The following is a 25,239-nucleotide window of genomic DNA, read 5'->3' on the forward strand; positions in this document are numbered from 1 at the left end:
ACTGATGGCGCTCCTACGGCTGCAGAAAGACATAACTATGCCTGGGCCTGGCCCAAACCGTGTTTTTTAGTCTTATCCCCAAGAAGATAGTTGTCAAGGAAATTAAAAATAACTCCTTGGTCAGGTTCTTTGCAAGGTAAATAATACCTCTCCATTCCGAGAGAGTCAGTGAAAGGCACTTCAGGACCTAATGGCCTTTTCTTTAAAGGTACATGTATAGGATTCATGCACAGCTTCCATTATTATTTGGGGCGGCCTGTCCCTCGTTCCCTCCAATTGTGGTCGTTTTTAGTTCTGTACTTCCATTGATAATGGAAACGTGAAAATTGCGCTTTGCATTTGTAGTTAAAACTCAAGACTGATGGCAGTGTGTTGGGTGGTGATGATGGTAACTCTGATAGCTCTAAGTTTTTATTCTGCTGACCTGTTCGATTCTGGACATGACGGGTTCAGATTGCAATAAATAAAATAAATAACTTTCAAGAATTTCATATGATGCACAAGAGAGTAATTTGGTTCTGCAAGATTTGTCGGCAGCTACCCTAATGGTGTGAGATGCACCATGGCTACACAGCCTGTGTGCCAGTGAAAGTTGCATGAATGACATTATCATGATGCAAATGATGTAGTTGTAGCTGTAAATGACATCATTGCATGTTGTCTCGACTCTTGAGTGGCAAGCCAGTGTTTGTGATGCTGAACCACACAAAGCGCCTCACATACTGCTGCCACATCATCACCTCCATACTAGCATGTCGTCCACAGGCAATAGGTCAGCTGCCAATCTCATTCCGACCGATCTCTGCAGAGAAGTTCAACAGCACACACAACACACACAGCAGCGAATAGGCCAGCTGCCAGTCTCATTCTGACCCATTTCTGCAGAGAAGGTCGACAGCACACACCAACACACGGCTAGCGTTGCTCAGGCCGTCCATTGTTGGGATGTCCAATACGCCCCGGGCTGGTCAGTACTCCGTGGCAGCATTGTTCATTCATCATCGTGCAGACCAACGGTTCACACACTCCACTGAGGACATAAACATCTCAACCACGCCATACTGGAGATCAGTCTGATCGCATGCGCCGCTGCGCTGATCAGCACTCTGCGGCAGCATTGTTTTCCATCCTCGATCAGACCAACAGTCTACGTACTCCACTATGGAGCTACACATCTCAATCACACAGTACTACTGGAGATGAGTTCAATCGTATTCGCCGAGCAAAGTTCAATCCGGCTCTGCACGAAAGCCCATGACCAGTATTGAACATGCCCATGGTGGGAGTTCGTGGTGTGGCCATGTCTACATGGCCGTGTCCGATATCACGCTTCACAACTGCCCGCCTGGCACCCGTGCATATCAGTATTGCAATCTGACTTACACGTGGCATCCAGTCCATAGGTTGCCTCATTGAGCGATCAAAGAGCCTGCCCGGTAATCTACGGTTGTAGCGATGATGGTGCTGCTGCTGTTGTTGTTTCTGCTGTTGCTGCAGATGCTGCTGTTGTTGTTCCGGCTGTTGCTGCTGTTGTTGCTGTTGCTGCTCCTGTTGTTGTTCCTGCTGTTGCTGCAGTGATGCGTACGAGTCGTACTGGCACGGTCCTATCACACCACAGCCGCTTGTTCTCCGACACGTCGATGTAGCACCAGCACAGGCCATGCTTGTCTGAGCAAACAACGGAACACACCAATGTGCACAGTGAGCATGACACAGGGTTAATGTGTGTATGTACGCATGTTTGCATGTCTGCGTTCAACGCTGAGTTTACTCATAGTGCAGCATGTGCAAGCTTTCAAAAGTGTGCCGCCCGTAGTGTTATACCGAGACTTGCCAGCAGACTTAAGCCATGGGCGCATGGGAGAAATAAAGTGACACGGGAAGGAAGGAAGAGAGAGAGAGAGAGAGAGAGAGAGAGAGAGAGAGAGAGAGAGAGAGAGAGACAGAGACAGAGAGAGAGAGAGAGAGAGAGAGAGAGAGAGAGAGAGAGAGAGAGAGAGGGAGAGAGACAGAGACAGAGACAGAAGAACATATCTGCTCACCGATAGCGGTCAGAAAGCACTGGAAAGTGTCCTCGTTACGAATCGTACATGATACAATTGCAGTTGTGGGAAGATGATGTGGATCCGTCCTGATCGGTGACACACACACATTCGTGCACACACACAAACACACACACACAGGCACAGACCCACACAGGCACACACACACACAGATACAGACACACATCAAGTAGCTGTGACTTGGAGTTTCATGTCATGTTATCCTTCATTATCAACCAGTAATGACTATCCTCTGTCTTACAACCAAACTTGCAGCTAATAGGTACCCTCAGCAAGAAAAACACCAACGCAATTTCGACGGAACTCTACCTCGGGCCAGGTAAGTGAAGGCAAAGTGTCGCCCCGCTAGTGCCAATGTTGGGTGGGTATCTGAGTGAACTTGTTGCACTGGACCTCATCGGGCCATTGCAACAAGCTCACCCAGTCCCGTCACCGTAACCTACTCCTCTGTGTTGATTACTTCACTTGTCGGCCAGAGGCATATCCTTTACCAGATATCATTGTTCGTACTGTTGCACATGCATTTGTGAATGGTTGGAATTCTCGGTTTGGTGCCCCTGACCGGATCCATTCTGGTCAGGGAGCACAATTCGAATCCGCTTTGTTTGCCGAGCTTTGGTCCTTACTCCAGGTCCGTGAGTCGCGGACGACACCGCATCACCCTGCAGGTGAGCGAACGAACCATGCCCTACTCACCACGCTACGACTCTACGCTAGTGACCACCCCGAGTCCTGGGACATGTACTAGTATGTACCCCTGTCACTATTAGCCTACCGCACGGCGGTCCAGACGTCTACATCTGAAACGCCAGCTCGTTTGATGTTTGGGTGTGAGCTTCGCTTGCCTGCGGATATTGTGTATGGCCTGTCACCTGAATACCGGTATCAATCTGCTTCTTCCCATGAGTAGGTTCGGTATATTGAGTGCGATTGCCTCCGGGGCCAGCTACTAGTACTACGCTTGTGCTGGATTCAAAGTTTGTGCCGCTTTGAAGGATTTCCGGGCACGAAACAACAAGGAGAAGAACAAGCGAGCAAACACGTATTTCTTGGCTGTACTCTTACTTTACGGCTGTCTACTGCTACTATCAAGAGTCCATAAACAAGAGTATGCAACTGTGATCTCTTTTCTATGGGCCAGATGCGCGGTACACTGTGTTCATTACATCGTTCAGCTGCAGTCCGCGCACTGCGGAAAATCAAACACCGCACTTTCCCTCTGGTTTGAAATGAACTTTCGTACGGAACTGGAGTTCACGCGCCAGAATTCAGAGATTGTGTAGGTACTGGAACGAATCGAGCAAAAACGGATGGGTTCGTACGAGAAATTGAGAGTTTCAATGCATGCTTTCAGAGCGTGATGAAGGCAAGTTACGTAATGAAGGCAGCGCGCCGCGCACTGACCCATAACCACAGTTGCATACTATGCACTCTTGCTAATACAAGTATGTGTAGTAGTATGTGTAGTAGTTGGTGTTCTTCAGCTGAGCCGTATATACAGTGTAGCTTGGTCGGTGTGTATGATGCAGTATGGGCTGAATGTGTGCAGGTACATGACTACATGTACATGCATGTGTACACTGTATATGCCTTGGGGTGACTGGACTTTCCATGTCTACCATTGTTAGTGGATACCGGTATTTAGGATTGGCACAGAGGAGCTTTACAACGAGATTGACCATCTCCTGGCGGAACTCCTCGAGCGCTACGACGCCGTGGAAAAGAAGGAAACGACAACAGCAGCGACAATGAAGTAGGCAGAGGATACAGGGCTGGCGAAGGAGATGTGCAAGGCGTTGCTGCGTACGTATGCCTGATTTGTGTTAGTGCGTCCCGGTGTGTCCCGGTGCGCCCCGGTGTGTCCCGGTGTGTCCCGGTCATACTAACACAGATCAGCTGATTGGGGTTTTGAGCTTAATTGGGTCTAAGTCGGATTACAACAAAGTCCAGATATCAATTATTATTAAAAGTTTGTGAATGGACTGTAACAGTTACCTGTCTTGTTGATGAGTTAGCAGAGTGTGCAGAGTGGCAACAAGACTAGGTACAATGGCCTTGTCGAACACGACGTCTAGAACAGTACAGACGCAGAGAGAGAGAGAGAGAGAGAGAGAGAGAGAGAGAGAGAGACAGACAGACAGAGAGAGAGAGAGAGAGAGAGAGAGACAGAGAGAGAGAGAGAGAGAGAGAGAGAGAGAGAGAGAGAGAGAGAGAGAGAGAGAGAGAGAGAGAGAGAGAGAGGGAGAGAAAGAGAGAGAGAGAGAGAGAGAGAGAGAGAGAGAGAGAGAGAGAGAGAGAGAGAGAGAGAGAGAGAGAGAGAGAGAGAGAGAGAGAGAGAGAGAGAGAGAGAGAGAGAGCAGAAACACAGACAACATTATTTTGGTACCGGCTAAGACAACACACTGACACATACAGTCCTATTATTATAATTATTATACGCACGTCCGCGTTTACGTCAACAGTAAGTCCACGTATTCGCATGTGCCAGAAGACAGGCAGAGTGGGCAGAGAGGAAAAAGAAAAAAAAAAGTAAGACAGCAGGCGATAGGCACATAACTCATGTTCGATGATAGGTGCTCAATGCACGGGATCTATTCGAAAGATCCAAAAAAAACAAAACAAAAAAAAAGAATAACAGACAACGACGATAGGTTTGTAACTCATGGTCGATGGTAAGTGTTAAATGCACGGGATCTGTACAATGCTTCTGTCCCATCCGTTAGTTGCTGCGTACATCCTGGCACAGCTCGCGCCACGCAGGCCTGTCTGCGGCGATGGCCTGCAGGTGCTCCAGGTCTGCCAAGTTCCTCAGACTCCTCAGTCCTGCTGATTCTAGGTCCGCGGATAGTGTGGATACGATGGTTGTCCGTGGCCGCCCTCGCCATACCTTGTCCCCACAGGTGAAGTAACTCCGCATAGCGAGGGCGGCAGGCGTGTCTTGAGGGAGTCTGAGGATACGCCCAAACAGGCCCCATCTGGATCGCCGCATGAGGGCACTGATGGGCTCTGCGTGGCATCTGCCGTACAGGACTCTGTTTGGAATCACCTGCGGCCAGCGGATACCCAGGAGACTCCGAAGTTGTCTGCGATGCAATGTATCCAGACGCTCCCATGCTGAAGCCGTCAGTCCCCAGGTGCCTCCATTGAACGTTAGCACAGGGATGATAAACGCGTTGTAAAGCCTTAGCCGTAGACTTTCGCTGATGATCGATCGACGACACCATACCGTGAAAAGCGCTCTGAAGGCTGCCGTTGCTAATTGTTTCCTTCGTGCAACATCTTCCTCGTCGCAGAGGAGTGATCCGAGTTTTTTTGTTTTCCGCCATACTTCAGCCAGGCGGTCTCCTTCCCGGCGCAATGTTGTTTTTTCTGTTTTATCTTCGTTGACCTTTAGGTGCCAGTCTCCAAGGATAGCGATGATATCAGTCCTGGCCGGGGAAATCCAACCTCATGAAGATAATAGCGTAAAGTACCGTTGATCCGCCCCTCTCTGATGCCCGCCCCCTGTCGATTTTCTGCCTGTGAAGCGACTTCGGTGTATACAACTAAATACGATGTTGAACCGACGCTTACACTGCTGAACACAATACGTGCGAGTGCAGGATGAAAATGTGCACAATCCAGCACATCGAGTCTGAACTTCAACGTTGTTGTACATCGTACTGCAATTGACAGCCTTGATCCAATTCCCGTCCCCTGCCGAAACCCCAGGTGGGAAGCAACATGGCGTGGGGGGAGGGGGGGGGGGGGATCAACGGTACTTTACGGTAGTGCCGAGGGCTACGTGACCCTAGCATCACAAACACCACTCTGCGCACTTGAGCGTGGCGCTACTTTATTCATGAGGTCAGATTTCTCTGTCCAGAACTGTACACATCCGTCTGAATACTCATCTGTGGACAGATCCGTTTCGTCCTTTCTGGACTCGTCTCGTCAGCACAACACAGAGAACATGAGGCTGAACCTGATAGCAACCGTTGGTCCAATGAATCGTCCCCGTCGGGATTAAAACATAAAAGATAACGAGGACCGGAGATAAGCTTACCTGCTGCCAGGATGATGTCTGGATGTAGTGAGGTCATCAGCCGGTGTGATGCGGTGCCCTCTTCATCAATGTCACACCAGTTGAGTTCAGCTATCGTAGTCACGCTAGCACCGTCCGTACCGCTGCTCTGATCAGAGTCTGAGTGTGCTCGCAGCTGCAAGGGAGCAGCAGTGAAGCAGTGGTCATCGTAGTGCCCACTACCGCTTTTTCCTGCTTCCGGTGAGAGAGGCTTTGATGACGTAGCTGATGCCACCACTGATTCAGCCTGGGTGCCTGCGGAAGGAAGAATCCAACGCATTCGGGCATGGAAACACACTCACACCTGATTTGTCCACGCGGTCTGGGACAAGGCAATGCCTGTACGTTTGAAATGTCCGCATCACATACACAAATTGATGGGCGAAAGTCGGAAATAAGGCACAACATCATACTTTCCATCAAAATGTGATCAAAAAGTGTACAGGCATGGGCAGTTCATGTGCCATGTGCCGCAGGTGATTTCGTGATCGCATCATTTCTTACCCAAGTTGCGTGCCACGTTAGCAGCCAGTTGCCTCAACACACCAGGGTGATGATCGGTCAGGGTGATGCGCGATGGGCATGACGTCACTGGTGTGGCTGATGATGTCATCGGAGCAACTGATGATGCCATAGGGGCAGCTGGTGACGTCATTGGAGCAGCTGATGACGTCATTTGAGCAGTTGTTGATGGTGTTGGGTGACAGCTAGTAGCAGCAGTAGCAGCGGTGGTGACATGAGCTCTACCGCACCATTGTGACAGAGCACAGCCAACCAACCCGATACCACAACCAAGCTCCAGTACATCTCTGAACACAGAAAGGCAGAATAATTACAATGTCAAAAAATCCAGAGCTTGTATTCCAACGACACGCAGAATTGTTCCACAGAGCTCTTCTATTTTTAGACCACTGCCAAACTTGTCTGTGTGTGCGTGTGCATGCGTGTATGTGTGTGTTTGTGTACTTGTGTATGCGCACACATGTGTGTGCGTGCGTGCGTGTGTGCACGCGTGCGTGTGTGTGCATGCGTGTGCTTGTGTACATGCGCAGATGTCTGCATCTGTGTGTTGACTGTGTGCCGAAAGAGAGTGCATGCGCATCTTTTGGTGATATTGGTACAAAACACAATCATCATTCATTACAGTACACAGTACCTCTGATTGAAGACCTCCTGGTTATCTAGCATCCACTCAACTAAATGCACTGCGGCCTGGAAATGGTGATGACGACAAAGACGCCAGCAGCAGAAACAGTGGCGGCGGTGGCAGCAGCAGCAGCAACAACACATCTTATGAGCGATGATCACCATGTTTACCAACCTCGTGCTACATCACAGCTAGGCTGGACTCATGGCAACTTTGTGGGGGTCTTCAGATCCAGTTTTTGTATGGATTCACGCAAAAAGCTTCCCTTCTCTCTCTCTCTTGTATGGATTCATGCACGTTCGGGTGTTTCCTTCGCAGAACAGCAGGGTGACACATTCGCCGGCAATGACTAGACTGGACCCTCTCGGGAACCCACTGCCGGCATCGAAATATTCACAGCAGCATAGGACATGAGTGGACTATCCATCAAATACAGCACTTGTATTTTTTGCTACGGCCAGAGTGGATCCAGTTTGACCCAGAAGCCGTTATTTGTTGAATTCTGACAATATTTTCAGGCCTTGAAACAAGCAAGTTCTGACGATGGGTGACTGGCCCGAAACGTGACAATATTTCGACATCACTTGAAACAAACTGAAAATAATGCCAGAAGTCAGTTTATGTGAGCCATAGCCTACACAAATCATGATTGTGACTGCGGTCCAGAACCAACGATGCTGCATGCGAGCGTGGGTAAAATCCCCCCCCCCCCCCAGGGTGACTGAAGCAGGCCGCCCCGGAGCAAAGCCCACGTCGTTCACGCTCCAGTCACCCCTGCCGGCTCCCTAATTGCTACAACTCCCTGCTGATAAGCATCCACAAACTTACAGCGTACTGAAAGTCAACAAATATTCGGCGCATACCGTATACTCTCTATTATAAGCACAGGTCTCCATTACTAGCACAGTCTCTAACACTAGCACACTGTGAGCACCTTTCGAAACATTATAAGCACGGTCTCTATTATTAGCACGGTCTTGGTGGAAATCAATGCTGCATGCATGATATCTAGCATGTATTTCTTCTTGCTCCGTTTGGATATATTGTTTGAAAAAATATAAGCACGGTCTCCAATATAAGCACGGTCTCCAATATAAGCACGGTCTCCAATATAAGCACCGGGGTAGAGGGGTGTTTAAAAAATAAAACCACGGCGCTTATAATAGAGAATATACGGTATTAATTTTATTATCGGCAATTTTCGGCCTGGGCATTTTTGGCCTAAAATTTGTCGCGGCCGAAATGTTGCTATGCAAGGTTCAGTGTGACAGTGTATACAGGCAGCAGCAGTACAGGCTGAACTTTTAAAATGCGGCCGAAATGTGTTAAGCCCTGCAAGGTCGACGTTTTAACGTGCCGAGAATTCGTAGACTTAGATTAAGCCAACGGAATTGTTTGGTGAGAGTTTCAGCTAACATACCGGCCATGTTTGTAAACCAGTGGTGCCCTGGGACACAAAGCTGTCACTTTCCTGGAGCACAATGGGACAGTGCTTGTACTCTGCCAGGCAAACACACAGGTATGGTGTGATGGATAGCATAGTCGTGACATGCACACACACTCGCACGCGCACATACACAGACACACACTCGCACACACACTCGCACAGACACACAAGCAGGCGTGCTTGCACGAACACACCGTATCCACGCGCTCACGCAGACACGTGCACACACGACGTGCACACAAAAACACACACGGAATTCTCATTCAGTGGGTGGTGAAAGAACGCAACCCGAACTGAATGAAAACAGCCTTGTAGTGTGTCATGGTTCAGAGGAAAGGCAAGCAGGACCCAGCTGACACAGCCAACCTATCAAACACCTTGTGCCGGAGACCAACCATGTTACACACCTGGTCACTCGGTTTTTGTGTGACTACTTCAATGCTACAAGAAACTAACTCTCCTCCTCCATGCGCTCTAAAGCCGACCATTGCTACCCTCGGTAGCCATTACTCACACCAATAACTTCAAACATTAAAGGGGTCACGGGTAAAACATTTCCTTCTGACAGCTGCTTCGCCTATCAAAGGCTCGTCAGAGAAGGTGATACTAAGGTGATATTGGTGATACTGGTGATACTCCAATGCTGCTCAGAGAAATACGATCGAAATGAGTCAAGTACGCCATGCCGGGCGCTGTGCAGCCCTAGGCCTGCAAACACTGGGATATTCACTCGTATAGGGCGCAGAACTGACTTACTTCGTGCTTCCCCTAGCTGCATCTTATGTTTGGCATTTAAGCGGTCTTTGTAAAAATAAAAAAATAAATAAAAACTTGATCGGATGTCATTGAGCAGCACAGTACAGTAGTACGGCGATTAGACACAGCAGTAAGTGAAACCTTTCTCCTCTCTCTTTTCTTTTTGTACTTTTGTCATGACTGGGTATCGCCCTCATCTCTTGGGTTGCTCCCCATACTAGCATTACTTGTATATGCTATAAGATTGAGTTGAATGAATAAAAAAATAATATAAAGCAAAATCAATCTTTTTTTTTTACTGTTTTCTGATAATCGCTTAGGCTGCCATCACATTATGGTACAAAGCACTGCGTCTACGTCCACGTAAGGAGTTTTTGGTCGGTTGTCATGATGATCCGTAGACGGGGTGAAAACGGGAGCAGAGGAAACGGGAGACGTAGACGTGGTATGGAGAGGGGGGGGGGGGTATAATACGTATACGACTTTTTGTATGAACGTGCGTATCTCCCCCAGCCTTTTTCCGAGCGATCCTGTACTTCGATGTACGTGCCTTCAAATTTCTCCAAAAACCTGACTGCGTGTACGCGTCAAGAACTGTGCCTGTCTGATGACACGACCACCCGTTTTTGTTTTTTCACCATAGACGTAGACGTAAACGGGAGTCGGAGAACGTAGTGTGATGACGGCCTTAGTGCGTGAAACTCGGAGTTAAAACACTTTTTCATCCTCTTATTATTGTTTGAACTAGCTCTGCCTTTCGTTATTGAGCACTCTATTGGACAGCCTGGAACCTCTGTCTTATAAAGCGAAATCTAACAGAGAACATCTTAAATTAAGCTGCAGGAAGAGTCCACCCACATCTTCAAAATGTTTTGCTTTTTTTATTCATCCCCTCCCCCCCCCCCCGTACGCGCTAGGAAAAAAAACTGCTCGTTATCTACTGTGTAACCAGTAAAACTGTAGATTCTTTTGAGGCTTCGGGAGATAAATTGGGAGATGGAATACAGCACAAGGGATTGACTAACCTCTCAACATGTAGATGCGGTATGGCTGGTCCTTGTTAGTGCCAGGTTTATCTGTGGTGGCATTGGCGGGAGTGTTGAGGGTGTCTGTGTACGCCACGTACAGATCTTCGGCTATATCATGTCCACTGCGTTCACACTTTGGACACACAGACACACGTGCATGCACACACAGACACACAAATACACACACACACACACACACACACACACACATGTGCGTACACATAGTCATACAAACACACAAATGCACCAACAAACAAACGCACATATACATATACACAACCAAGAAACACACACACACACACGCACACACACGCATGCACTACCGCCCGCCGGCTTGCTTGCACCGGCACCCGCACAGTCGTAGTTAACAACTCGCTCACCTTGTTCATGAGAACCTTGAGGAAGGCTTGTCGATAGGTACTGGACGCTGGATAGCGCTGGCATAACGGGTGCTGACATGTCTGTGCAAACATACAATGCACGGCACACAGCCATGGTGTGTTCATCCATCCCATTGCTTTTGTTTTCGCTCACTGCTGAGCTCATTACATGATGCTTGTTTGTCCAGAAACACCCCTTGACATAGGCACTCCAGCCTTTGGGTTATCCGTAATTATCAATAAATAAATACATTCTGGTCAGGTGCATGCACGCGCGCAGGTCGTGGCTGGTTGCCACGATCACCATTAGGTGTACTTTGAGAAAATTATTTTGTTTTCACTGGGTCTTTGCAGGAGTAAAACCGCCACGTGATTTCCTCTCATTGTGGTGTATGCACACCACAGACCCAGTAATGCATACTGTGTAGTGTACATCTTGAATACACGTAGGTCACGCCTTGCAGGCTGCGCAGCCGTAGTGTAGGTTCATGTGATTTTATGTGTGATCTTTTGTTTTCTTTGATTTCATGTTTTTGTTGTAAGTCAGTTCGATACCAAGTAAACTCAAGTCCGGTTGTGTTGTCGTGTGCTCATGTTTGCTTTTGGGTAGAAACATAACACTCATCTTCGGCTGTATGGCTACCATCCAAAGCAAAAAAGGAGGACAGTATTCAAAAGCAGGAAAGTATCTTTATTTTCTGACTGGATTGTGAGGTTGGACATTTGCATCGCTCATTCGCCCAACTACGAGTCGTACAGCAGACTATAATCTAGTATAATTATACATTCACAAAACACAGCACACGGGTTGTCATGGCGCAGCCAGTCACAATACATCCACACTGCTCGCTTACCCGGGCTAGAATGTCCAGTTGTGTGCTCTCATCAAGGCTCGCAGTAACCGACTGTATGTGCACACAACACAACACAAACACATGCATACAGAACAGGACCTGAACATATTACCAACGCCAGACTGAGAGTTCATAATCACACAAACAATACTACTTCTGAAGTGAAATAATGACTCTATTCCACTCTCAAGCGAATGTCCCTGGTAAGAGTCCTGGTGGTGACACAGGGGTGTCGGACACGGTACGGTCACTACGGTATTGACCGTACCACTTTTTGCCCCGGGTACCCTGTGAATCAATAAAATACACTCATCTGGGCTCTTAATTTCCAAAACATTTCAGCTCAGCCACCCCTCCCACACCAGTAAATTGTACTTCAGATGGCTGACCGCACCACACTAAAATACCTTCCGACGCCCCTGCTGACAGTCAGTTTTTTCTTCAGACTTTTCCCGTTTGCATCTTTCCCTCAAACCAATGTTCTATTCTATTCCACTCAGTCCATATTACAATGGTCCGTTCCTTCATGATCCGGCACCATTTGTGCTACGGCAATTCTGCTGGATAGTCATTCATTCATTAATCTCAACCTTCACTAATGAGACCTCAATGGTCAAAACAGCGCTGTATGGAGGAAGTTTTATTCGTCAGTATCTATAACTTGGAGTCGTGTTGCTGGTGTGCTGAGGTCGGTCAGAGAGCACATGTGCTGGAGGTGTGGAATTATTGTTCTCTTTGTTTCGTTTCTTGCGACAATGTGAAGTGATTCCTGGTTCAGAACGGCGCAATCACAACCAAACCAGCAAGTACCTCCTCCAGCCCAGCCCGTCCAACCTGCTCAGCCAGCCCGCTCAGCCAGTTGAGCCAGCTCCGCCCGTTCGACCCATCCGGCCTTGGGCAACGCCTGAACGCTTCGATGGTGAAGCAGCGCCTGACTGCACTACTCGGCGAGACCAGTTCACGCAAGTTTGCCTGGTCAATCAGTGGATGCCGCAGGACCAGGCACAATACATCCCTTTGTACTTGATCAACAAAGCGCTATGCTATTGCCTATTACCAATCGCTTGCGGCCGAAACACGGCAGGATGTTCAGCAACTACTGGTGGCTTTGGAGGGTCGTCGGTTTGCTCCACTCGTCAGGACTGACCTCCACAGAGTGGAATTAAAAGCCAGACAACAGCGAGGTGAGGAGGCATTGTCTGACTACTGCGAGGCGATTCGCCGACTATCTCACCAAGCATGCCCTACATTACCAGATCTCATTCAGGACCAGCTGGCATGGGATCAATTCATCGAAGGACTGGACAGCAGAGCGTTGAAGGTGGCGGCACGTCGCCAAGACCCCCATACTCTGTATCAGTCACTCCAGCAAGGACTCCGGGCAACTGCCATACTTCAAGTGGGCGCTACTACTGGTACATCCCACGGCTGTCCGTGCAGCCAGGGAAGATCGCTTGGACGCCATACTAGTAAGAGTGGAACGGTTAGAAACCGTTTTGTTGTCTTTGCGGCGGCCTCAGCAGCAGCCCCAACAACAACGCCGTTGTTGCCATTGTGGAAGTGCCGAGCATCTAATTACAAACTGCCCATCTGCACCTCCACCCCGGGGACGACGTCAGCGCCCTTCGGGAAACGGCCCGGGGTTGGCATAGAGGGGCCAGAGTCAGCTCCAAACCACCATGGCCCCGAAGTGCTGCCTGCCGCGCCTCCCGAAGTACACATACGCCCTCCCGTTGCTGTTGACAGTTGCCAATATGTTATCGGCAGAGTAAGTTTGATACGCATAACCAATGTCCGTAATGTTAGTTGATTCTGGAAGTTCAATTTCGTTTGTCAGCATAACATAAGCATATAATTTATAAAATTAAGAAGTTGATTGTTCCAACTAGGAACACACGCTTCTTGCTGAACTTGACACTTGACTGACTCACGACTGCCATCCAGAGCACACAAGGAGCACGCCGCACCTTCAACTTCAAGACGTTTACCGCCGAAGTTGCAACTTCTAAGTTCGTTAAAATTAAAGAAGATATCAATATCAGTCCGAATTGTTGACGACAGTGGCGTGACTGTCGAAGGAGCGGTGCATGTTCAGCTTAAGTTCGGCAGCCTCCAGCTTCAGCACACAATGGTAGTTGCAAACATTGAGCCTGATGTCCTATTGGGCATAGACTGTCTCCATAGGCACGGCTGTATTGTGGATCTCGGACAAGGTTGTCTGCGTCTGAGCAGTCCGACACTCCCATTAACTCAGGGAGTTGGGCCCAAGCACCTTTCATACAGTATAGCATGCGCATGCGTGAGAACAAAAGAAAGAACGCTGTTACCGTATGTTGTCAGTTTGTAGTGTTGAAAACTTTGAGAAAGTAACCAAGTGTTAGTTAGTTTGTCATCCAACTTCTTTATTCAAGCAGAATGGAGGGTCTCAAGGACGCAATTGGATCAAAACAGGAGTCCTGTAGGAGCTCGATGACAAACCTGGAAACATTTCTCCAGAATCAAAACACAACAGACGAAGAAGTCGTGAACGCATGCAGTGCACAGCAGAGCTTGAAGACGACGCCTGCAATGGCTACCTCCCGACTTGCGTTGTTGTAGCGTTGTCACTATGATCTACACGGATGGCTATGAACCTGATTGTACTGCTGAAAGTTGTAATGCTGCGGATATGCGTTCTGATCCTGTTGCGTTGGTTGACCTTAGTCATCTCAATACAGAAGACGCAGCAGCAGCCGCCAGGTCTCTTCTCTCAGAGGTCAGCGACATCATCTCAACGGAAGCAATGGATCTTGGCTCTACCGGTGTTGCCAAACATGATGCCGAGACCACTAGCAGCTAGCCTTTTCGCCAAGCTCCAAGATGATTGCTGCATCACCTTGCCAACGAGGTTCGTTTATTTTTCGTATTTAGTTGAAGGAGAAACCGTCGTACCTGAACCCATAGATACTAGTAGCAAAGGATAAAGTTCTGCTTGATGTGATGGGCTGTGACGTGCTTCAGGGGCACTCGAGCATCGTATCACCACAAGTGAATGCCCTTCGCAGTCACATGCACCTCAGGGCTGGTCAGCAGTAATTCTCTGCCCCTGGTATCATACGTTGGCATGGTATCATACGTTGGCATGGTATCATGCATCTGCATTGGCAGTACAGTAAAACCTGGTGTAAGCGACCTCTGGGTTTAGCGACCACCTGCTCTTTACGACCGTTTTTCCATGCACCGACAGCTCTACACAGACACCGTGGGACCTGGTTCTAAAGACCACCTGGCTTTAACGACCGCTTTTCCTTGCACCGTGGGGGTGGTCGCTTAAACCAGGTTTTACTGTAGTAGTCACTGTCATAACAACAAGCCATGATTGCATTTGAACGCGTTGAGTTCTTTGTCCATTGTTGTTATCACATTTTCACATTTTGCTGATTGCAATAAAAACCTGCGCCGAGCAATGGATAAAGCAATTGTGCGGTTTTAACAATGCGACGGAAGTAAACATGATACTAGTACGCAGGGTCACGACTGAGCCTCACCTGCCAATCAAACATTCGCATTGGCACCAGCGCCATGTACTGCTCTTGTATCGCCTCCATCCTTCGCAAGCTCACAGCTTACTTCGCGCAACAGCAGCTCAGTTGCACTAATTACTAGTGATAAAAATATTCACCACATCACCGTTAGCAGAGACAACAGAGTCGTGGAAAACTAGTCCTGTTCGGCTATAGGTAGTAACAAGAGTCTATAACCCCGGGGTCATGTACTTTGTGTAGGAAGTGGAGAACGATGCAATTAGTCCCTGCAAACAGAAATTTACACATTCGCAAGCAAGGCTAAAGCTGCGTTTCAGAGTTTCATGACCAAAATCAACAGTCAGCTAAGTCTCTACAAATAATCGTTAATACAGTACATCGTTGGCCATTATGAAATCCACAAAGCTTTCACTTCTCCAGTCAAGAAGAAGCAAAAATGATTCAGTGGGTTTGAAAAGTTCGGATCGAAAAAGTACAATCATTCATGTGTAGTTGATTCAAAACGCTTCATTCAAAACACGTGTTCGTTCCGCGCCGCTGCTCATGGGAAGAAGATGAAGAGGCTAGTAATTACGTCATGATGGAAAGGTGTGGATAAAATTTTGAAGAGGACGCGCGTTTTGCGCGGATTATTTCGTGTCACCACGGTAACACGCTTGCGTTGTGTCATGCAAGATGGCGGCAGAGATGGGGCCCGGGGGTGCCCGCGCCGCGACGGACGCGCGATCGCGAGTCGATCGATATCGCGATATCAACCATCAAACAACAAAAAATCGAGCTTTTCAGTTTTTGTTGTTGTTCGCTGATTTTTTTCATTTCGGATGAAAGTAATTATTTGAAAAGAGGTGTTCGGATACTAATTTTGTTGTTTCGAAGTTTGCTGGACGACTGTGGATGCTGTGGTACTAGGGCTGATGAGCTAGCCAGGATGTAAGTATTTACACTGTTTGTTCAGTCCTCGGCGTGCTTCTTTCTAGCTGAGCTTGCCACCTGGGTGCGTGTGTTTCAGGCCGCGTCGCTCCCCCTCCCCAGCCAGGAAGCCCAGTTCAAAATCCTCGGCGTCCAAATGGGATTCCAAATCGAAGTCGGCGTCGTCCAGCGCCAAATCCTCATCAAAGTCCGCGCCTGCAAAGTCCTCATCCACTAGCAGAGGCAGCACGGGCCGTGGCCGTGGAAGGTCACCAGTAAGAAGCAGCAAGGGTTCCAGACGCTCCAGGTCTATGAGCTCAAGGTACAGGACTATGAGGAGCATGGGGAAAAAACAAAGCATGTACATGACTAGTACCAAGAGTCCATAAACAAGAGTATGCAATTGTGATCTCTTTTTTATGGGCCAGATGCGCGGCGTGCTGCTTTCATTAGCCATTACATCATTCAGCTGCAGTCCGCGCACTGCGGAAAATCAAACGTCGCACTTTCCCTCTTGTTTGAAATTAACTTTCGTACGGAACTGGGGTTCACGCGTCAACATTTATAGATCGCGTAGGTACTGGAACGGATCGAGCAAAAACGGACAGGCTCGTACGAGAAATTGTGGGTTTGTGCCTCGCACTGACTGATATCCACAGCTGCATACTCTTGTCTATGCACTCTTGCTAGTACTAGTAGCCGTTGAAGGTATGGAAGAACTCAACTCCCATGCTTTATACCATAAACTGCACACCAACTGACAGCCTTGAATTAATTTCCGCCACCTGCTGGAAAACCAACCTGGAAACGACGCAGCTGTGGGGGGATCATCGGTACTTTACCGTAGATATGTTGAGTATCAAAACAGTATTCTTTCTAGACCAAAGAGTGGTATATTTCATAACATTTAATAACGATAGAAATATTTACGATACTTCTTCAGACGTTTCGTTGTTCTGAACAACATCGTCAGTGGATAAAGAAAGATATGTTGAGCCCAGTAAAAAAAGGGTTTGATACATCATATTACATTCCATGCATCTACCCTTTCTTGGCAACCCTCCTCATTGTCTCCTATGTGCGTGTGTGTGTATGTGTGTGTATGTGTGTGTGTGTGTGTGTGTGTGTGTGTGTGTGTGTGTATCCCCGTGCGCACTTGTGTCTCCGTGTGCACGTGTGTCACCGTGTGCATGTGCGTCTGTATACGTACGCGTACGGCTGTGCACGCATGTGTGTTGCTATTTCTCCGTCGTCGTCGCCCGACGGGAGCAGCAGTGGCACTGACAGTGGCAGCAGCAGTTACACCAGCTCATCGGGCTCCGGCTCCAGCTACACGGGCAGCAGCTCCAGCAGCTCGCGCAGCCGCAGTCCACCGCCCAGCAAGAAGCCCGCGTCGAGCACGGGCAAGTCCAGCACGGGCAAGTCCAGCACTGCCTCGGCGTCGGCCAAGCGTTCACGCTCACCAGTAGCGTCCAAGCGCTCATCACCACCATCGGCGACACGCAAACGCTCACCTCCAGCCCCGTCCAAACGTCCCGCCGCGTCCAGCGGATCCGCGCGTGGTCGCCGCTCTCCCAGTGCTTCCAGTGGCAGTAGCAGCAGCGGCAGCAGTAGTGGCAGTGGTAGTTACAGCAGTAGTGACAGCAGCAGCAGCAGGTCACCTCCGCCGCGGCGAGGCCGAGCGCAGCGCTCGCCCAAGGGTCCCTCACCCAAGCGTGGTGGTGCTGGATCACCACCGCGCAGCTCACGCGGCAAAGCCAGCTCGCCGGCTGCCCGTCGACAGGCTTCACCGCGCAAGCCGTCGCCACCACGGCGGGGCGCCACCTCTCCCCGTCGCAATGCGGCCACGGCTAGAAGACCGTCGCCAAGACGACGCTCTCCACTATCACGCCGACGGAGTCCATCGCCAAGGAGACGCAGCCCGTCACCGAGACGACGCAGCCCTGCTCGCCGACGGAGCCCGTCGCCTAGTCGCCGTAGCCCTCCTCGCAGACGACGATCACCACTGTCGCCTAGGAGACGTTCACCAAGGAGATCACCATCTCCAAGGAGACGCCGGAGTCCGTCACCAAAGAGGAGACGGCGCAGCCCTACCCCACCCAAGGCCACTAAGGTCAGGATGCTAGTTTGGTCTTATAATTATAATGTCAAACCTCGTTAGGACGAACTTCAAGGGACTGAACAAGTTTGTTTGTCTTATCTGGAGTTCTTCTTATCCAGATCTGAGAAAAAAATGATATGCCTATCATAACTATGGATTGTATTCATGTGAAGGTGCATGCTGTGGCACATGTAACGCATTTATTCATAGCATAACCCAGCACCAGGTCAGTACAATGTGCAATGAATTCATGACAGCATGTCCTCCACCTTGCAACATGCTGTCAATTCGTTTTGCCCGTACAAGAGGCCTCGACTTTCTGAAGAAGAAAAAAACTACAGCCAGCGCACCCACGTGGACCGAAAGTTCGTATTATACGCTGATTTTATTCAAATCACACTTGAAATTAGCTCGTCTTCACGAAAGTCCGCCCTACAGGAGTTTGTCGTAAACGAATAATTTTGACTTGATGTGATGCCTAGCCCTACAGTCCATTTCAAAACTATAGACGCGTACCTAGGCAAAAACCGTTATGCCAGCATCTATACCACATAAAATATGTGATCACTTTGTGCATAAATTTTTCCAAATTGGGCGTCTGTTATCCAATCCTTTAGAAACTATATGAGAGTAATTGTGGAGCGATCCTGAGCAATATTCCGAAAACTATTCTCAAAAAGTTCCAACCAAATTTGAAATATTTCAAAAACCCTACGCGTCTATAGTTTTGAAATGCACTGTAGTTCGTACTACAGTCCATTCAGAAAAGGTTGATATCCTAGCTTTTGGCCGTAAACGGGTCAAATTTTGAGTTTTCGTCTCCTTTTTTTTGGCAATCCCCCATGGAATACTCTTCCAATTGTGTTTTTGAAGTCTATTTCTCCAAAAAGCAAGCCATGACAAGAATAGGATTTCGGCCAGGTTTTGTCCCCAAAGCACTGAATTGGGTAAAAACCATGAAAATCCAGGCCGTTCACTCCACTTGCATAACAGTACATTTGCGGTTCGAACCCCAGTTGAGGTGCCTTTTTGGGCCCTTTTTCAAGTTTCGAATCGCGCGGCACTGCACAGTGTACCACAAAATCGCCAAACACGGGAGCTCTCCAGAGCCAGCGCTCAACCTTTTCTGAATGGACTAATCGAAAGTTCGCCTTTTCAGTGTTCGTCCTAACGAGGTTTTACTCTGCTTTCAGATAAGTATTTCTAATTGTAACCGTATTGTGCAGCAGTGTCTGTACGGTAGTGACAGTAGCGTCATACACACACGCTACGACCATGGCCTTTTCGTCCAGGATGGTCTGCCCAGAGCCCCTGTCCTGCTGTAGCGCGCTAAAAATGTGCCGAAAAACCTTTGTCGTTTGTTTTCTTCTCACCGTCTTCAGGTGCACGTTGGCAAGCTGACAAGGAACGTGACTCGCGAGCACCTTCGCGAGATCTTCTCGCAATACGGCCACGTCAAGACGGTCGACCTACCCATGGATCGCGGCACCGAGCTGCCGCGCGGCTTCGGCTACGTGGACTTTGAGAAGGAGGAGCAGGCCAGCCTGTGCATCCGTCACATGAATGCCGGCCAGATCGACGGACAGCAGATCACCGCGGTGCTGGTGCACGCGCCTAGCGCCGCCAGCGGAGCGTCGGCACGCTCAGCCCCGGCCGGCGGTGGCGGTCGTGTTTACGTTGCACCTCGCCGCCGCAGCCCGTCTCCTCGCCGACGATCGCCGCCACGGCGACGGGGTGCCGGCGCTTCACCCGCTCGACGTCCGGCCGGTGGATCACGGCGACGATCCTCGACGAGTGCATCTTCCGGCTCATCCTCCTCATCGGGATCCTCATCATCCGACGAGCGATGAGCCACTGTTACGTGCCCGTTGACAAAACGAAGATCCCAGATCCCAGTACACTCATTGGCTGCGTTTGGGGCGGCAACGTAGCTTGCTTTCCTCTCACTAGCCCCGGGGGTGCTGCGCAGAGCAAACGTCGTCTCAGTATGCCAGCTGCACGCTCTCGCTTGAGGTTTGTTGTGCTTACCTGGCGGTTATCTAGCGCTCGGTGTATGCTGCAAATCTCTCTCTCTCTCTCTCTCTCTCTCTCTCTCTCTCTCTCTCTCTCTCTCTCCTCTTTCTCCTCATGCTCCTGCTCTCCTGTGTATGTCAGCTAATATTGTGTTTGCCATAATTCCCTGGCCAGGCTTGCTTGCGATGTACGTAGCGGTTTTGCCTGGCGTAACTAACAGCATTTTTTTCAGTTTTTGTGTAGTTTCTCTCCGCCCTGCCCCAAACTACGTGCTCTGTTCCAAGTGCTTAGGAGTTGTAAATGTTTGATTGAAAAATCGTGCTTGTGTGTTTGTCAAAGAATTGAATTTTTCCCTTTGGTCAATCGGCTACATGGAGCTTTGTTGTGTTATAGTGTATGAGTGCTTACCTGCGCCTTTGTGTGCTCTCTCTCTCTCTCTCTCTCTCTCTCTCTCTCTCTCTCTCTCTCTGTCTCTCTCTCTCTCTCTCTCTCTCTCTCTCTCTCTCTCTCTCTCTCTCTCTCTCTCTCTCTCTCTCTCTCTCTCTCTCTCAAAGCGGTGCTCTTCAGGCACACTCGGCATGCATGGATATGTGGATGTGTCTGATAGTGTCTATAGGTATTCGTTCCCTTTCTCAATTACCGTAAAAGTCCGTAAATAAGTACGTATTTACTTTCGAATTTAGTGACCACACCCGTCCTAACTTTCGGGCGGGTACTGACTTTCGGGCACGAACTAACTTTCGGACCTGACTTGTGTGTAGTGGAGAAGTCATTTTCATGTCGATGTACATGCTACGTGCTGCATGTACGCACCGTACCGGTACTTATTTCGGGCAGTATGTTTATCGGGCTCGACTTGACTTCAACAGACAGAGCCAAAAGAATGAAGGGGGCATTTCTTTCGGGCAGGTACTTATTTACGGACTTTTACGGTAGCTGGGGGATGAGGTTATGTACTCTTGCTTATAAATAGCGGTAACCTTGTAGTGATCTGCCCTCGTGCAAAGCTCGCTGTGTTTATCGCAGTTAGAGCACTCTGACTTTTGTTGTTGTTTTGTAGTTGCCGCTGCTGCTGCCACTGATTGTGTAGCTGCAGTGTTCGCTGAATCATAACAAACTCTTAGCACAGATCTATAATATTATGATAAATGTGTTCTCTACCATTAGCATTCTGAAGGAGATGAATGTCGGCAAAACGTGTCCTTCTGTATCAAATCTTGCTCCTGTTGTCCGTTTCGACTATCTACTCTTGTACATGTACGTGACGTATTTTCTCGCTAGACCTTTGCTGGTGTGTTATCGTTCGGAGCTGGGAAAGGGAAGCTCTGGCTTGATGAGCAAGTGTGCTCCGGGTGAGCGTGATCGTTTGGTCGAATCCGGAGTAGGTGTACTTGGAGTGGAATCCGACCACACCGGGAGTGGCCGGAGTGGAAATGGAATCTTTGTACGATTATGCGTACATGTTGCGTACTCCGCCCTTGTTTTGTTCGATTGGTCCAGTGTTGCTCGGACCACACCGCCTGCTCGCACTCAATCCAGATTCGCCAATCGATGACACCCTAATTCTCCTATGTAGTACAGTAGTAATAGTATTTTTATTTATAGTGGAGAAACCAAAACAGGCAGATGCCTAATAACAATGGACCCACTGTGTAGGGTGGAGGAGGGGGGGGGAGACAGATGCCTAATATTAAAAACAATGGACCCACTGTGTAGGGTGAGACATGGCTAAGTAATGGTAACCTCCTGCACAATGGTGTTCGTTATCCATGCATCAGGAGTCGACTGCACTCTCTGACACAGGTCACCTGACACCAGAACTAATCAAGGTATGACTCAGAAATACAATGTAGTCGAGTCGACCGAGCTGTACTTCCGGTGCCGAAAGGCGGACTCACACAACTTGCTTCCCCTGGTCTCATCTCCAACACGAAGTACTTTTCCAACCACACCGGCCGAAATTCAAAATAAAAGAAGAAAGAAAAGTACCCGGTATTCATAAGGCTGAGGGAATTGAAAACGGGAACTTACCACGCGCGCGTGTGTGTGCGTGTGTGTGTCTGTCTGAAATTGAAATGAAAAATAGGGATTCACTGGCCAGAAAAAAAATTTCACGGTTCGCGTGAGACTCGGCTGGAAGCCGGGTTTTCCGCATCCGTAGGAACGCCACCACCCTTCAAGGATCAAGGCGCAGATGCAGCTCCTAAAGCGGTGGGAGGTGAGTAGATCAGCTCACCAGCAAGTGGTCAAAGACCGAAAATCCCATTCACTGCATCCATGTTTTCCTCGTGCCAGGCCACGAGTTCCCAATTAACTGTGGGTCGCAGCACGGCTGGAAAAAATCCTTCCGCTTCCAAGCAGGACTTGAACCTGGTACCCTCTGTTTCTCAATCATGGTCTTAGACCATCCCACTATGCCTGCCTGCCAGAAAAAGTCACTTCAAACAGCTGTGTGGTGGATACCAGGCTAAACATAGTGGCGGTCAATTCATCAGCCTTGCAAGCTGTTGAATGGTGATTGGTGTAATCCCAGCACAAGTTGCCATGTCTAACATAGCTGTTCGCTATCATCGCTTCCGCGATGGGAATGTCTGAGGTCTGAGGTCTGTCTGTGCATGTGTGTGTGCTTTAGTTTATGGCCATCAGGGAGTCGTACCCAAACTAGTTTGGGTACGACTCGCGAATTTGGGTACGACTCCCTGATGGCCAAGTAGGGAGCAACACACAATTCCCCAAGTATCGCCGAAGTCGCACCAACCTCTTCCTCACATTGTTGTCCCGCCCCCCGCGTGGGCTTGCGAATTAGATGGTTTGGAGGCAACAACGTTGTGAATGGCCAACGCCTGGCAACGGTCCTCAGCGCTTGTTCATGAACGTTCAGCTAGCACCTCCATAACGAAAACTGACTCACGCTGCTATCTCAGTATCTGGTGTTCACGAGGTGTTTGTCGCGCTAGCGCTGGAAACGGAGCGTCTCTGTATTAAAGTGTGTATCGCGTATCGGTCCCTAGCTGGTGATGTTTGTGGCGGGAGTCGGAGGGCACTATATAAGTGGTGCTCTTCAGGCACAATCTTCCTCAGCCTCAACTGATGCGGAGGGGTGAATTCCCCGAAACACTGTGTATTGAGCAGGGAGTGGTGCTTTCTAGCAGGTTTGCCGAGCGGACCATGGTGGATGGTTCGATGGACTCAGTTCTCGTGCTCTGGATGGCAGTCTTGAGTCAGTCAAGTGAGAATTCAAGTCGGCAGGAAAAGCGCGAGCTCCCATGCAGGGAGCAATACACAATATCGCACACTCTTCCGAACTAATCCACCTCTCGGAGTCTCCCATCGGATGAAGTTGTGGAGTTTCGAGGAGACTTTCCTTTTCTAACGTCGTAACCATGGTAACGAGGCCAATAATTAGCTTGTGCAACCTCTTCAGAAAAACGAAACTCCTCGAAAAGTCAAAGAGTGACCTTGCCCTTGGCTTGGTGACGCGCGCCCATAATACTGCATGCCATAGTCTGGTACTTGGTAGATCTAACGTCGCGTCGGCTGTGAGCGCCGGTCGTGCATGCATGGCGTTGGGGGGGGGGGGGGGGCGTGACTGTACCGCGTAGATCTACCGCGGATCAGGCTGTAGTGTAGTGCTGGTTTGCACTGGCAGTTGCACAGCTCTCTACTCGGCCTCGGCTCGGGTGGGGATCAGCTCACTCGCCTCGGTGCAGTCGCGCCGGGACAGCAGGACACTCATTGCGTCAGGGGGAAACACAAGGGGTATTCCCCCTGAACGGCATGGCTGGTTTTGACGCACTCCAACAGACTCAGTCCATGACCATGGTTGTGACCAGGTGACTGTCTTCACTCTTGTTGAAAGCTACACTGTCACTGGATCTACAGTTCTACACCCTAGTACAGTGGTCCCTCTATAATCCGGCACCATTTGTGCCACGGAAATCTGCTGGATTAGGGAGGGTGCTGGATTAACAAATCTGATCTACTGCTGCAATGTGCATGAAGAGGACATTTGGCTACTGAAAATTGTGCTGGTTTATAGAGGGTGCTGGATTATAAAGTGCCGGATTAGAGAGGGACGACTGTACTATGGTCCGGCGGATTCTGCCGGCAGAAAAATAATATAATTGGCAGAATTCGGTACATACATCATTACGTCATGTACTTTTTCTGGTAAGTTTCATGCATGTTTGGTATGGGGATAAAGAAATGGAGCAGAATTCGAGGAATTGCCCGCCATAAGGTTTGTATGGTTCTGCCAATTTCACTGCCAATTTCACTGCTTTTCGAGCAGAATCTGCCACCTTTTCGAGCAGAATCCGCCACCTTTTCGAGCAGAATCCGCCACCTTTTCGAGCAGAATCCGCCACCTTTTCGAGCAGAATCCGCCACCTTTTCGAGCAGAATCCGCCACCTTTTCGAGCAGAATCCGCCACCTTTTCGAGCAGAATCCGCCACCTTTTCGAGCAGAATCCGCCACCTTTTCGAGCAGAATCCGCCACCTTTTCGAGCAGAATCCGCCACCTTTTCGAGCAGAATCCGCCACCTTTTCGAGCAGAATCCGCCACCTTTTCGAGCAGAATCCGCCACCTTTTCGAGCAGAATCCGCCACCTTTTCGAGCAGAATCCGCCACCTTTTCGAGCAGAATCCGCCACCTTTTCGAGCAGAATCCGCCACCTTTTCGAGCAGAATCCGCCACCTTTTCGAGCAGAATCCGCCACCTTTTCGAGCAGAATCCGCCGGTCCCTATAAATCTACACTGTACGTTTGTTGTTGTTGTCGAGGCATGGCATCTTCTTATCATTCTAATCTTGGACTTGGATCTTTGATGGATCCTCGGCCACGGCCATGGCGGCCACTACTACTACAATGTGTTGTAGTGCTACTGCATACGGACGGTGTGACCTACCTTGTAGGCTAGGGTTCAGCGGATAATCACCGCCACCATCACCACCA

General features: G+C 49.3%; 2 protein-coding genes across 3 annotated transcripts; one reads left to right on the plus strand and one right to left on the minus strand.

Annotated features, from left to right (window-relative positions):
• Positions 1 to 393: 393 nt before the first annotated feature.
• Positions 394 to 15,719, minus strand: LOC135812266 (protein-lysine N-methyltransferase EEF2KMT-like). Of its 2 annotated transcripts, XR_010552775.1 has the most exons (12): positions 15,266 to 15,719; positions 11,739 to 11,789; positions 10,885 to 10,965; positions 10,502 to 10,637; positions 8,694 to 8,773; positions 7,283 to 7,338; positions 6,631 to 6,935; positions 6,109 to 6,381; positions 4,059 to 4,134; positions 2,043 to 2,131; positions 1,384 to 1,668; positions 394 to 802 (listed from the first exon to the last, which is right to left on the minus strand). XR_010552775.1 is itself a non-coding variant. In XM_065325630.1 (11 exons), exons 1-11 carry the CDS (start codon positions 15,323 to 15,325, stop codon positions 1,442 to 1,444), a joined length of 1,434 nt encoding a protein of 477 aa, XP_065181702.1. In that variant the 5' UTR covers positions 15,326 to 15,719; the 3' UTR covers positions 394 to 1,441. The 2 variants fall into 2 exon arrangements, 1 of the variants encoding a protein (XP_065181702.1); XM_065325630.1 differs by having other exon boundaries at positions 394 to 1,668.
• Positions 15,720 to 16,059: 340 nt separating this feature from the next.
• LOC135812265 (RNA-binding protein with serine-rich domain 1-like) lies at positions 16,060 to 20,648 on the plus strand. Its single transcript, XM_065325629.1, has 4 exons — positions 16,060 to 16,192; positions 16,272 to 16,493; positions 17,444 to 18,284; positions 19,655 to 20,648. Coding segments are annotated over exons 1-4 (1,533 nt in total). The 5' UTR covers positions 16,060 to 16,190; the 3' UTR covers positions 20,123 to 20,648.
• Positions 20,649 to 25,239: the final 4,591 nt, after the last annotated feature.

The sequence above is a fragment of the Sycon ciliatum genome, chromosome 3 (genome assembly GCF_964019385.1).
Source record: "Sycon ciliatum chromosome 3, ocSycCili1.1, whole genome shotgun sequence".
NCBI lineage: Eukaryota > Metazoa > Porifera > Calcarea > Leucosolenida > Sycettidae > Sycon > Sycon ciliatum.